At 44.1% G+C, this 15010-nt stretch overlaps 1 protein-coding gene across 1 annotated transcript in view; it reads right to left on the reverse strand.

Moving 5' to 3' along the window:
* SPECC1 (sperm antigen with calponin homology and coiled-coil domains 1) overlaps nt 1–15010 on the reverse strand; it is a 217134-nt gene that overhangs the window by 189147 nt on the left and 12977 nt on the right. Inside the window, exon 2 of the mRNA XM_030185806.1 lies at nt 8096–8239. Coding sequence (XP_030041666.1) covers nt 8096–8221 — 126 coding nt within the window. The 5' untranslated portion in view covers nt 8222–8239. The remainder of the gene's footprint in view (nt 1–8095; nt 8240–15010) is intronic.

The following is a 15010-nucleotide window of genomic DNA, read 5'->3' on the forward strand; positions in this document are numbered from 1 at the left end:
AGGACGTGCTCATCACCCCGCCCCTTTAAAGGTATCGCCCCCTGTCGCTCACTCTTCCCCTCATCACCTCCCCTCCCCTTACGCCACTATCCCTGGTGGTCTAGCGGTACCTGTTCGCTCGGGCAGGAACGAAAGAGCCCCTGCTTTCCTGCCCGGAGTGCTGCTGCTAGCTGCCCGGCTGCATCGTGTGCGAGTCCGGCTCTCGGAGTTTCAAAATGGCCACTGAGAGTTCAAGCTGCCTCGCGAGACTTCAACTCTCGGCGGCCATTTTGAAACGCTGAGAGCCGGACTCCCACACGATGCAGCAGGGCAGCTAGCAGCACCGCTACGGGCAGGAAAGAGGGGGCTCTTTCTTTCCTGCCCCGACCAAACAGGTACCTCTAGACCACCAGGGAGACTAGCTTAAGGGGAGGGGAAGGGAGTCCTGTGCCCGCTAGCGCCCGTTTCATCAGAGGCTGAAACGGGCCTTTTTTACTAGTAAATTATAGATAATAAACTCACTTTCCTCCCTGGCAGGAGTATCCAGCAAGTTCCCACCTGGACAATTCCCACCCACCAATTACCCTCTGGACAACTGCCATGTAGGTCAATTACCCCCCCTGGATAATTCTCCCCTCCCATGTGTCAATTTCTACTTGGTTAATTCCCCCCCCCCCCCAATTCTGCCTTTTCAGTGCTCACTCGTTCCTTATTCTGCGATTCGAGTGTTTGTTCTTCCTCACTCCCCCCCTCCCCCAACTCCCGAGTTACCCACATTTCATCCTTGCCTTGCCCCACCACGGTTACTGGTGTCTCACTCTTCCCATCCCTCTCTATGGTGATTGGCACATCTATCCCCGACCCCCCCCCCCCCCAATGACTGGTAAGACTTCTTTCTTCTTCTCATGCTGATACCAATGCTATGCATTGTCCATAGCTCATAGCATTGGTGTCAGCGAAAGAAGTCATGGTAAGAGCAATGGGTCATCAGGGGCGAGACAGAAGTGCTGGTAGAGGGCGGGGCAAGATTGATATGCAGGAAACCAGAGGGAGGGAGGGAGTGGAAGACAGAATCAAGGGTCTAGAAGAGATTGGAAAATGGCTTTGGTGTACCAAACTCACTGCCGTGGGCCTATAACTCAGCCTGCAGACTATTAAAACTGAATATTGGGATCTACTATAAATACTAAATTTAAAAATAAAACTAGTCTACTGTCTACTCATCTTCCTTCTTTCTAATGGTTTACCAAGTAATATTTTTTTTCGTTACATATACACTGTGTTTGATGTATATTTGGTAACATAAATGTTATTTGGGGGGGGGGGGGAGGGGATTGTCCAGGAAATGGTGAGTGGAAATTGTGTGGAGGGAATTATCCAGGTGGGAACTGTCCTAGAACCCTGGCAGGATAGGTGGCAGACATTTGTGTGTGAATTCCTTCTTTACTGGTTTGGGGAAAAGTTAGCATTCACTTTATTCATTCATTCACATTCCAAAGAGGCCCAAAAGGATTGTGTAAAATTCAGGAAGCCAATAATACACTAAAAAAAAAAAAAATCACTAATAGTCAAAACAAAAAGATATATATCAAATAAAAATTAACCTAGAATAGTCAAAACAAAGGAAAATGCTTTGATGCAACCTGCTACTTCTGAGCTGTTTTTGAATATGAAGCTGTCAGGATGATTTTCCAGTGTTTTTTGTTCACAATTTCTGATCACAGTGTCAAAGCCCTTGCACAGCTTTTTTGATGAAACCCAGAGAATGGGTGACCTTGAACATCACATTCTCATGTCATCATTTTTACTCTATGTATAGAAAAATGCTTAGTATGCTTATCCAGTCCTAAAATTATACCACCACATCATAGCTCACAAAAGCAAGAGCTGTTACTGTGAGTCTACAAACAGTGACCTGTCATTTCATTGAATGAAAACAATGAAAACCAAGCCACAGAGGTTTCTGGACAAAATATGAGTCGGGCTGCCAGGATTCTAATAACACTGTAAGCTGCTTTGAGCATCATTCGGAAAGACATACTAAAAAAAAAAAATCTACACACTATAATAATAAAAAGGCAAGCATTTATCTCCCCCAGGAATCTAGAGGTCAAGATTTAGTAGGGTAGCCTCCACTTAAACAAGTCTGCATATTTTAGATTTTCAGCCAACCTAAGTCAGGCCACTGAATAATGAAACTAACTCTGAATGGATGTTATCCTTATAGAAGGTAATTTTATAACATATTGCCTCTGTGTGAAGGGCAAACAAGTGCCTATTTTCAGCCTATTTAATAAAAGGTAAATAGATGTCTATGACACTTATTTTAGAAGCAGATGGACATCTGAAAATGGCCAAAAAAAGTCCATCTGGACCTTTTACACTGCAGTTCATCCAAACAGCAAAGCAGCATGTTGGAGGTGTGTTTTGGGTGGGACTAGGGCGGGCCTAAAATTAGGACGTCTTTCATCAATAATAGAATGGGAAGAAATGTCCAAGACAAAAAAAGGACATTTTTATCTAAACCTGTTTCAAATCACATCCAGGGTACAAAACAGGTGACCTGATTGAGTAGTTGACCACTGGAGAGGCAAAGGTATGACCCCTCTATCTCCCAGTGGCTACTGACCCCTTCCCACCCACCCCTAATGGGACAGTGGATACCAGGCTCTATGACAGAACATAAATAATAACATAAGAATACCATACTGGGTCAGACCAATGGTCCACCTAGCCTAGTATCCTGTTTCCAACAGTGTCCAATCAGAAACCCAAAAAGTAGCAACATTACATACTACCAATCCTGGGGCAAGCAGTGACTTCCCCCATGCCCACCTCAATAACAAACTATGGACTCTTCCTCAAGGAACTTGGCAAAACCTTTTTTTAAACCCAGCTGTTACTACACCCTCCGGCAAAAAGCTCCAGAGCTTAACTATTCGTCAAGTGAAAAAAAATGTCCTCCTATTTGTTTTACAAGTATTTCCATGTAACTTCCTTGAGTGTCCCCCAGGCTTTGTACTTTGTGTAAAGTAAAAATCGATTCACTTCTCCACCACTCAAGATTTTGTCAACCTCTGTCATATCCCCCCCTCAGCAGTCTTTCCAAGCTGAAGAGCCCTAACCTCTTTATCCTTTCCTCATATTATCCCCTTTATCATTTTGGTCATTCTTTGAAGCTTTTCTAATTCCGTTATATCTTTTGTTTGAGATACGGTGACCAGAATTGAACGCAATACTCAAGGTGAGATTGCACCATGTAGCGATACAGAGGCATTACAGTATTCTCAATCTTATTTACTATCCCTTTCCTAATAATTCCTGGCATCCTGTTTGCTTTTGTGCCGCCACCGTACACTGGGCAGAAGATTTCAGCATATTATCTACAATAACACCTAGATCTTTTTCAGCTTCAGTTATGGCCATTTTTAACAGAGCAGCAAGCAAGGGCAAGGAGTAGACTAGTGGTCAGTGCAGTGGACTTTGAACAACAGGATCCAGGTGTAACTCCCACGTTAACTCCTGTTTCTGAACAAATATATAAGACCTCCCGACAACAGAAATATTTACTGTACCTGAATTTCTAAGACACCTGCAAGCTTGTTGGCTATTGTAGTGATGTACCTTTAAGTACAGTAGGTTTTTATCTGTTCCTGGAGGTTGACACCCTGCATCCGTTACCTTCGCTCCTGCGCCCGATCTGCTGAAAGCCTCTGGAGGAAATCTCACACCCATTCAGATTTCCTTCATTACAAATTCATGCTATCCTCCTTCCAGTCCTCCCTATTCCTTGCCAAACAGGATTACTACTCCCAATTGACCAATTCTCTCAGCTCCAACCCTCATCGTCTCTTTGCCACCCTTAACTCCCTCCTCAAAGTGCCCTCCGCTCCCACCCCCCCCTCACTCTCTCCTCAATCACTGGCTGACTACTTCCGCGACAAGGTGCAAAAGATCAACCTTGAGTTCGCTACCAAGCCACCTCCTCCTGTTCACCCTTCAACCCTCTCCCTCAACCAACCAACCCTGGCCTCTTTCTCCTCCTTTCCTGATATCACCGAGGAGGAAACCGCCCGCCTTCTTTCCTCCTCGAAATGCACCACTTGTTCCTCTGATCCCATCCCCACCAACTTACTTAACACCATCTCTCATACTGTCACCCCTTCCATCTGTCATATCCTCAACCTCTCTCTTTCCACTGCAACTGTCCCTGACACCTTCAAGCACGCCGTAGTCACACCCCTCCTCAAAAAACCATCACTCGACCCTACCTGTCCCTCCAACTACCGCCCCATCTTCCTCCTACCCTTCTTCCCCAAAATACTTGAGCGCGCCGTTCACAGCCGCTGCCTTGATTTTATCTCCTCTCAGGCCATCCTCGATCCGCTTCAATCCGGTTTTCACCCTCTACACTCGACAGAAACAGCACTCTCTAAAGTCTGTAATGACCTGCTCCTTGCCAAATCCAGAGGACACTACTCCATCCTCATCCTCCTCGATCTATCCGCCACTTTTGACACTGTCAATCATGACTTACTTCTTGCCACACTGTCCTCATTTGGGTTCCAGGGCTCTGTCCTCTCCTGGTTCTCCTCCTAGCTCTTCCACCGCACCTTCAGAGTTCACTCCCATGGATCTTCCTCCACCCCCATCCCACTCTCTGTTGGAGTTCCCCAGGGATCTGTCCTTGGACCCCTTCTTTTCTCAATCTACACCTCTTCCCTGGGCTCACTGATCTCATCTCATGGTTTCCAGTATCATCTTTATGCTGATGACACCCAGCTGTATCTCTCCAAACCAGACATCACCGCGGAGACCCAGACCAAGGTATCGGCCTGCTTATCCGACACTGCTGCAAGAATGTCCAACCGCCACCTGAAACTGAATATGGCCGAGCTTATCGTCTTTCCACCAAAACCCACTTCTCCTATTCCTCCTCTCTCGATCTCAGTTGATAACACCCTCATCCTCCCCATCTCATCCGCCTGCAACCTCAGAGTCATCTTCGACTCCTCCCTCTCCTTCTCTGCGCATATCCAACAGACAGCCAAGACCTGTCACTTCTTCCTCTTTAACATCAGCAAAATTCGCCCTTTCCTCTCTGAGCACACCACACGGACTCTCATCCACGCTCTCATTACCTCTCGCCTTGACTACTGCAACCTACTCCTCACTGGCCTCCCACTTAACCATCTATCCCCCCTTCAATCCATTCAGAACTCTGCTGCACGTCTTATATTCCGCCTGAACCGATATACTCATATCACCCCTCTCCTCAGGTCACTTCACTGGCTTCCAATCAGATACCGCATTCAGTTCAAGCTTCTCCTTCTCACCTACAAATGCACTCAGTCTGCAGCCACTCATTACCTCTCTACCCTCATCTCCCCTTACGTTCCCGCCCGAAACCTCCGCTCACAGGACAAATCCCTCCTCTCAGTACCCTTCTCCACCACCGCCAACTCCAGGCTCCACCCATTCTGCCTCACCTCACCCTATGCTTGGAATAAGCTGCCTGAGCCCTTACGCCAAGCCCCCTCCCTACCCATCTTCAAATCCTTGCTCAAAGCCCACCTCTTCAATGTTGCTTTCGGCACCTAACCTTTATACCTTTCAGGAAATCTAGACTGCCCCAATTTGACTGCCCCTACTTGACTGGCTGTACATTTGTCCTTTAGATTGTAAGCTCTTTGAGCAGGGACTGTCCTTTTTATGTTAAATTGTACAGCGCTGCGTAACCCTAGTAGCACTTTAGAAATGTTAAGTAGTAGTAGTATTACATTTGTACCCCGCACTTTCCCACACATGGCAGGCTCAATGCGGCTTACATACTAATATAAAGAATTACAAAGTCGTAAGAAGAATATACAGTTTGTAGTAAACGCAAAATTAATGGGGTTAACGGATAAGTGAATTGAACATAGGAGGGATTGGGTGCAGAAGGAAACGAACGTTGGGAGGTAGGCATAGGAAGATGGAGAGGAATGGATATGGGGTAGCAAAAAGGATAATTGGAAACATGGTCGATGTATAATAATTGTCGATGTATAACAATTGTCAATAAGAATCATGTGGGCAAGCTTTGGTTAGGTTGAATCGTTAGGGTAGGCTACCTTGAAGAGATGGGTCTTCGGTGCTTTCTTGAAGGGCAAAAGGCCGTATAAAGGAATTAAGGTGGGATTTTTTTACCTAGGTCCCATTGTTTAAAGTGCACTGACCACTAGGCTGCCCCTCTGCTCTGTGGAGATATCTGTGTGCCCATTTTTGTACAAACAATGCCAAACAGATGTTTTTGTGCCTTGGTTTTGTTCATAATTTTGGACATTTCATTTTGGACATTTTCAGCTCAAGAACATCCTTCTTACCTATTTTCGAATAGGAAATCCTGAGGTTTTCAGCATTATGTGCAGCACACATTCCAATTCTGATTTGGACATTCTTTCGAAAATGCCCCTCAAAAAAAAAAAAAAACCACTAGTGGAGGAACCTGGTCTTGCATGATGTGATATGGCCTCTTATCAGATTTTGAGGCTAATGGACCACTGAGTGCCCTCAACACCACCTAGGTACGTTTTGTGCTTCTCACAATGTGTCACAAGTCTCAAACTACTCAACAGACCCGATTCACACAAACTCATAACAATTCATAGTGCCCGCTCTCACCAAACGTCTGTTAAATTGATATTATAATATACTTTACTGCATGTTTACATATTTAAGCTTTCAATTAGTGATTTTTACCAATTTATAATTGTTTTATTCAAGGATAATTTAAGTTTAATATATGTTTTAATGATTTTTTTTGTAAGCAGCTTTATTTTCATATTGGTTTGTTTTTAATTTATGCCTTATATCTAAATCAACAGTTGCTGCCCCTGAAGCAGCCTTCTATAGGTAAAATGTGGCCACACTGGGCTATTTTTAACCTCATCTCCTGGGATTACTTTTTTTTCGTCACACCTACATAGAAGTCACGTAAAAAACACACATCTTCTTGCCACCATTTGTGCAAAAAAAATCACTTAAATTTAGAGCTGCTATTTATGTGGTCCACTTAAATGGTTACAAATTATTTGGGTACTGGTTAGATATTGTTATCTGTGTAACGTTTTGGCCCCTCCCTTGTCCCATCTTCATCTTAGGATAAACATTGGTCATATATCACTTACATGGGCAAATATTTTTTTTTTTGAAAGTTCTTGTCAGTAAATGGGAAAAACATAAGTGCTTATGAACGTTAACCACTTATCCCCAGATTCTGTATAGGTTACCCAAATTTGGGCGATGATCCCAGATCTGCAAGTAGATTAGTCAGCCAATTAGGTGCTATTATTGGCATTAACAAGCACTTAATTGACAGTAATTAGGAGTTCCACACAGATCTGCTCTATGCTTTATAATATACACATCTCTATTTCATAGTGCGCTACTCCAAAGGGGTGTGTGGCTGTGGGAGGGGCATCATCAGGTCAAAGGCATTCCCAGAAATTAGGCATGATGTTGTAGAATACCTGCATTTGAATGTCTAACTGCCATCAGGAAAGGTGGCGGGGTGATGCATTTGGGGGGAGGCGGTGTTGACATACTTTGGGGGGGGGGGAACACGCTGGGGAGTGACACATCAGGGTGGTGCAGTGGCAACCCGCCCTGGGTGGCAAACAAGCTAGGTATGACACTGGTGTGAGCATTTACACCAGCTTGTGGCAGGTGGAAGCGTTCACACCCCAAAGGTAGGTGCAAGAATGGCGCTAAAGGATGCTTCATGCAGAGCACCTTTTACAGAATACTAGCTTAGTGAGGATCTTAATGGTACCTAACAGGTTCCACTTTCTGAATCTGGCCCTTAAATGCTGTCTTCCTAGATGCTGCATTTTATTGCTGTGAAGAACAAACACGAACACTAGACTTGAAAGGCGGGAAGTCAGCCTAGGTGTGGCTCCAGGTCAGCAGTCTGCCAACTCTTGCAAAGCTTTCTAGGAAATTCTCAACACAAACAGCAGGAGCTGGAAAACCAGGATTGATCCCATCAATCCTTCTGACCTAGAGCCGGGGGGGGGGGGGGGGGGTCGGGGGGTCGCTCTCTTACAGGTCTCTGCACTTGCTGACAGACTCTCACCTTGCTGAGCCGAGACTCAAAAGCCAGGGAATTGGAGGACCTAGAGGTCTTCATTCCAGAGGCAGGAATGCGGAGAACTCTCCCACGTTCAGTCTCCTGGCTGCCAGGCCTGGCTGCACCCTTCATTCTCTGAGGTCTAGAAATCTGAAGTTGGAAAGAGAAAATATTACTGAGAGGACAGAAGCCACCATTCCTAGCAGCATACACAAGGTAAGTCCTTTTCAAAGGAACGTGAGGCCAAAGGTAACAGTGAAAGGAAGCAGACTCGGAAGCAAATCGGAGAATTTTTTTCTTTTTGTTCACAGAAAGTGTGGTGCATTCATGGAATACCTTCTCATTAGAAGTGGGAGACAGTTCTTATTCCATAAAAGTGTGAGAGGACAGGAGATTTAAAAAAAAATGTCTGTCTCTGTTTAGCAGCACCTCCTTTTTAAAAATTTGTCTTCTTCCACTAGCCATTCATGTCATAATCATACTTTACAATATGTGAGATGTTGGCACAGAGTTCTGATGACAAATCAGCACAACAGGATTTTGGTGACCCTTGTTATGACCTCTAGCACCCAGACCAGAACTGGTGAACAGTTTCCAGGTGCTCTGGATACCAGCGAGCTTCCCCTCTATATTAAATATTTTCTCACTAGTCTTTATCTTTCAGTCTGTTATGTTAAAACGTTCACAGATTGACATGACCCTTCATTCCACAGATGTAAAAGGGAGGGGGACCCATCTTTTGAATAGATACGAACATAATAGCCATTCTGGGTCAGACCAATGGTCCATCTAGCCCATTATTCTGCTTCCAACAGTGGCCAATCCAGGTCACAAGTACCTGGCAGAAACCTTAACAGTAGCAAGATTCATGCTACCAATCCCAGGGCCAAGCAGTGTCCAAACCTTTTTTAAACCCAGATACACTAAACGCCAATACCACATCCTCTGACAAGTTCCAGAGCTTAACTATTTGCTGAGTGAAAAAATACTTCATCCTGTTTTCATGAAACTTCATTGAGTGTCCCCTAGTCTTTCTACTTTTTGAAAGAGTAAAAACAAAAAGAAATTGATTTACATTTACCCATTCTACACCACTTAGTATTTTGTAGATCTCTATCCCCTCTCAGGACTCTTCAGCTTGGAAAAGAGATGGCTAACAGCTAAATTTTAAAAACAAAATAAACCGATCAAGAAAAAAATGGGATTCACGTGCATTTCAAAAATACAATTTTTTGTTCTGAATATCAGATTATTTGGCATGTATTTGTAGAGACCAGGGGTTCTCAATCCAGTCCTCGGGACACACCTGGCCAGTTGGATTTTCAGGATTTCAACAATGAAGAGCCATGAGATCGATTTGCATACAATGGAAGCAGTACGTGGAGATCACACTCATGCATATCGTGGGTATCATGAAAACCAGACTGGCTGGATGTGTCCCAAGGACTGGGTTGAGAACCACTGCTCTGAGTAATGCAGCAATGCTCTCACATATTTATAGATCCCTACATTTCAGCAGGAACAATAGTTGGGAGCACCATCCTTCCTTTTATCAGCTTCCTTTTTTCCTCTCTTCATTGCCATCTCTTCTCACATCTTTCAACCCTCGGTTTCCTCTCTCCTGTATTTGCTTTCCTTCCTTCTCAACTTCCTCTTCCTCCATCACCATATCATATCATCACTCATCCTCCATGCAGTACACCCTTCCCTTTATTACTCCATAATATGTTTCCTCCACCTCTCACTCTCTAATCCTCTGTATCTACTGCCTGCCACTTCCCTTATCCCTGTGCAGCATTTATCCACTACCTCATGCCCTCCTTCCCAAACATCTGTTCCCCCTCCCTCCTCTCTCTCCGGTAACTTGAATGACAGGAGCCCAACCCTCAGCTTCCAGTATACCATTTCCAAAATTTATGGACCAGTATTTCCCAAGTGCTGATTTTGTATGAAACTAGAGTAGTGTCCCAGTGTGCTTCATAAATCAGGACTGAGGCTCCTGACTGAGCTAAACACACTTATTAACAGGGATGGAGCCAGGTTTTCTGAAATCCTTCACTCTCCACTAGGGATGCTGCTACTACCCTACATCTGAGGCTTGCATTGAATTGCCTTCCTGTGCCACACAACAGCAGAGTCTCACAAGACTTGCAGTGGGGTTCCTTCCTGCACTGCATAACCTGAAGGTAAAGAGCAGAGCTCTGCCACAGATAGGGCTGGCACAACAGATTTTAGAGCAGTGCTCATGACAGCTTTTGATGCCACCCAAAATGTCAGCACTCCCCCTGGCACCATGCTTATCATACTTTCTGTATTGAGCTGGCCCTGCTTATTAACATAATCTGTGTAGCTTATTGCTTTAATTGTTTTTCTTATATACTATCGGCAAGCCTGAAAGTTATCAAAGTGGTGTATATTCAGGTACAGTAGGTGAGCTGGTCAGTATTCTGTATCTGGATTTTCAACAGGCATTTGACAAAGTACCTCATGAAAGACTCCAGAAGAAACTGGAGAGTCATGGAATAGGAGGTAGTATACTATTATGGATTAAAAACTGGTTAAAAGGTAGAAAACAGAGTAGGGTTAAATGGTCAGTATTCTCAATGGAGAAGGGTAGATATTGGGGTACCCCAGGGGTCTGCACTGGGACCACTGCTTTTTAACATATTTATAAATGATCTAGAGATGGGAATAACTAGTGAGGTAATTAAATTTGCTGATGACACAAAGCTACTCAAAGTTGTTAAATTGCAAAAGGATTGTGAAAAATTACAAGAGAATCTTATGAGACTGGGCATCCAAATGGCAGGTGACGTTTAATGTGAGCAAGTACAAAGTAATGCATGTGGGAAACAGGAACTCAAACTATAGCTACGTAATGCAAGGTTCCACGTTAGGAGTCACCTACCAGGAAAGGTATCTAGGTGTCATTGGTGATGATACGTTGAAACCCTCTGCTCAGTGTGCAGCGGCAGCGGATAAGAAAGCAAATAGAATGTTAGGTATTATTAGGAAAGGAATGGAAAACAAAAATGAGAGCATTATAATGCCTTTGTGTCGCTCCATGGTGTGACGTGTGACCGCACCTCAAATATTGTGTGCAATTCTGGTCACCGCATCTCAAAGATACAGAATTAGAAAAGGTACAGAGAAGGGCGATGAAAATGATAAAGGGGATGGGGCGACTTTCCTATGAGGACAGGCTAAAGCAGCTAGGGCTCTTCAGCTTGGAGAAAATACGTCTGAGGGGAGATATGATAGAGGTCTATAAAATCATGAGTGGAATGGCATGGGTAGATATGAATTGCTTGTTTACTCTTTCCAAAAATATTAGGACTAGGGGGTAAGCAATGAAGCTACAAAGTAGTAAATTTAAAATGAATCAGAGAAAATATTTCTTCACTCAACATTTAATTAAACTCTGGAATTTGTTGCCAGAGAATGTAGTAAAAGCAGTTAGCTTAGCGGGGTTTTAATAAAAGGTTTGAATAGCTGCCTAAAAGAAAAGTCCATAAGCCAATATTAAAATGACTTGGGGAAAATCCACTGCTTATTTCTAGGATAAGCAGCATAAAATATATTGCACTGTTTTGGGATCTTGCCAGGTACTTGTGACCTGGATTGGCCACTGTTAGAGACAAGATGCTGGGCTTGATGGACCTTCAGTCCATCCCAGTATGGCAATACTTATGCACTATGTAACTAAGGCCAATGCTGGGCTGGCTTGTATGGTCCGAGTCCCGCATATAGCAATCTGGTTGTAGGATGGTATGGAGAGAGGTTTGACAGGAACTCCAGTAATCTGGAACATGAGGACAGTGCCGGGCAGACTTTTACGGCCTGTGTCTCACCAATGACAAGACGTATTTGGATAGGCTGGAGTGGGCTTTAACAGCAACTCTAGTAGGTGGAATATAAGGACAGAGTCAGGCGGACTTCTGCGGTCTATGTCCCAGAAACACCGAAGAAAGACCATGATCAAGTATATATCATCACATTGATTGTTGATTTAATCCCGAATTGATAATGAATGCAACTACTGGGCAGACTGGATGGACCATTCAGGTGTTTATCTGCCATCACTTACTATTTTACTATGTTTTTCTGTCCCTGGAAGGCTCAAAATCTGAGTTTGTACATGAGACAATACAGGGTTAAGCGACTTGCACAAGGAACTGCAGTGGGATTTAAACTTGACTCTCCTGGTTCTCAGTTCAGTGCTCTAACCATTAGGCTAGTCCTCCACTCCTCTGTCATGTACCCAGAGGTTTTCATGCTTTCAGGATGCCTTGCACAGCTTCCAGCCTTCACTTGGTCAAAAGAAGGGTCATTTGTGATGGGTTTAGCACCCCCAATCATTCTCAAGAGTTGGCTGAATCTTTGACCCCTGCCAGATTGATGGTGCGGTTCCCAAAAACTGGAGTAGAGAATATACTTAAGACTGCTAGGACAGGTCTCTCAGAAAGTCTCGATATACATCACAACATTCCCGCAAAAACTTCACTGGCTACAGGGCCAAATTTTAAACTCTCTCTGATCTTCAAGGACCTTAAAGGAAATGCACCAGAGTACTTGAAGAACAGGATCTCCCTCTATGAACCTTTGAAGTCTCTAGGGTCCTCCCAAAGAGCATCCCTAAACACAACTTCTCCAAAGGAAATGACACCGTGTGAATATGCCAAAGAGCCTTCTCAGGAGCAGCCCACACACTCTGAACTCACTCCAAGAAAAGCTTCTGCTCACACAAGACTACTTCTGCTTCAGGAAGCAGCTGAAAGTCTGGCTCTTCTCCCAAATCCTCAATGGGTGAAGTCACGTGTACCCAGATTAACATCAGCTGCACATACTACACAGGATTAGGTTACCACATACATTCCGAGGTCAGCTCCACCTTCCCCGACTGCGCATACAATTTGTTTCCCTTCAAGTTAGAGAGCAGCAGGGAGCGAATCTCAACTCCTTTGTTATTCTCTCACCTGTCCTCTTGTGAATATGATCCATATTTAAAAAGAAAGAAAAGATTCTTGTTTTATCATGCTTCTAATTACTGTATTTATTTGGATTTTGCTCACACCTTTTTCAGTAGTAGCTCAAGGTGAGTTACATTCAGGTACACTGGATATTTCTCTGTCCCAGGAGGGTTCTCAATCTAAGCTTGTACCTGAGGGAATGGAGGGTTAAGTGACTTGCCCAAGATCGACAAGGAGCAGCAGTGGGATTTGAACCGGCCAGCTCTGGATGTCAAGACCGGTGCTCTAACCACTAGGCCACTCCTCCACTCCATATTATGTACTATGCACTAATGTGCATTGCTATATTAATGTTTTACTGCATTGTTTTAATGTGTACTATGCTAAAACTGCACTATATTGTTATTACTGGGATTTAATTTGCCCATATCTGAGTTTACCTTGTTATTTTGATTGTGTGCTACGCTTATATTTACATAAGTACTTAAGTATTGCCATACTGGGAAAGACCAAAGGTCCATTGAGCCCAGCATCTTGTTTCCAACAGTGGCCAATCCAGGTCACAAATACCAGGCAAGATCCCAAAAATGTACAAAACATTTTATATTGCTTATCCCAAAAATAGTGGATTTTCCCCAAGTCCATTTAATAACGGCCTATGGACTTTTCCTTTAGGAAGCATCCAAACCTTTTTAAAACTCCGCTAAGCTAACCGCCTTTACCACATTCTCTGGCAACGAATTCCAGAGTTTAATTACACGTTTTACTATGGTTGTGCTGTCACTGTAATTGTAAATTGCCTATGCCTAGTTCATACTTGCTGTACACTGCCTTGGGTGAAATTTATTAAAAAAGAATAAGTAAATCTTAATAAAAGAAATAAATGAATTAAAAAAATTAGAATGCAGGAAATGCCCACATGTGAGTGTTCAAAATGTTTGCAATTCCAGCACAAGCTAAGCACACTGGTCGCCAGCCATGGGCCAAGTTCTTGCAGGGACCTCTTGTCAGGTCCTTAAATAGAAATGTGCAGAAGCCTGTATGGTTTGGGTTTGCAACACACTAGGAGGGGCATAATCGAACGCGAACGCCCATGTGTAAAAACGTCCATCTCCGGAGACGGCTCCGCGAAGAGGCGGAGCGAACCGTAAAATCGAAACGAGATGGCCGTCCATCTTCGGTTTCAATTATACGTTTCGGCCCGCTGAAATCCCATCATTTGTGTCGACTCTAGAGATAGACGACACAAATGGTGAGATCGCTGGACCTAGAGATGGCCGTCCGCGGTTTTCAGCGATAATCGAAACCGCTGCTGGCCATCTCAAAAACGGACCTAATCCAAGCCATTTGGTCGTGGGAGGGGCCAGCATTCGTAGTGCACTGGTCCCCCTGAGATGCCTCTATGCCAGCCTCAAATATCATACCTAGCTCCATGACAGCAGTATGCAGGTCCCTGGAGCAATTTTAGTTTAGTTGGTGCTGAGCGGGACCCATGCAGAGAACGTCCAAATTAAAACAATAGTAACAGTGGGATTTGAACCAGCCACCTTCTGAATATGTCAGCCTCAAATACCATACCTAGCTCCATGACAGCAGTATGCAGGTCCCCCGAGCAATTTTAGTTTAGTTGGTGCTGCGCGGGACCCATGCAGAGAGCAAAAATCGAAAGAAAAAAAACAAAACATGCAAGTGCAGTCAGGGACGTCCAAAAAACAAAACAAAACATGCAAGTGCAGTCAGGGACGTCCAAATTAAAACAATAGTAATAGGGGGATTTGAACCAGCCACCTTCTGATTACAAGACCTGTGCTGTAACCACTGCACCACTTATTCAGCTGCCTAGACCTCCTTCCCTTTGCATTAAGTCCCTCCAAGTTTCTGTCAGCCAATCACAGTTTGTTTAGCTGTGATTGGCTGACAGAAACTTGGAGGGACTTAATGCAAAGGGAAG

The sequence above is a fragment of the Microcaecilia unicolor genome, chromosome 13 (genome assembly GCF_901765095.1).
Source record: "Microcaecilia unicolor chromosome 13, aMicUni1.1, whole genome shotgun sequence".
In the NCBI taxonomy this organism is placed as follows: Eukaryota; Metazoa; Chordata; class Amphibia; order Gymnophiona; family Siphonopidae; genus Microcaecilia; species Microcaecilia unicolor.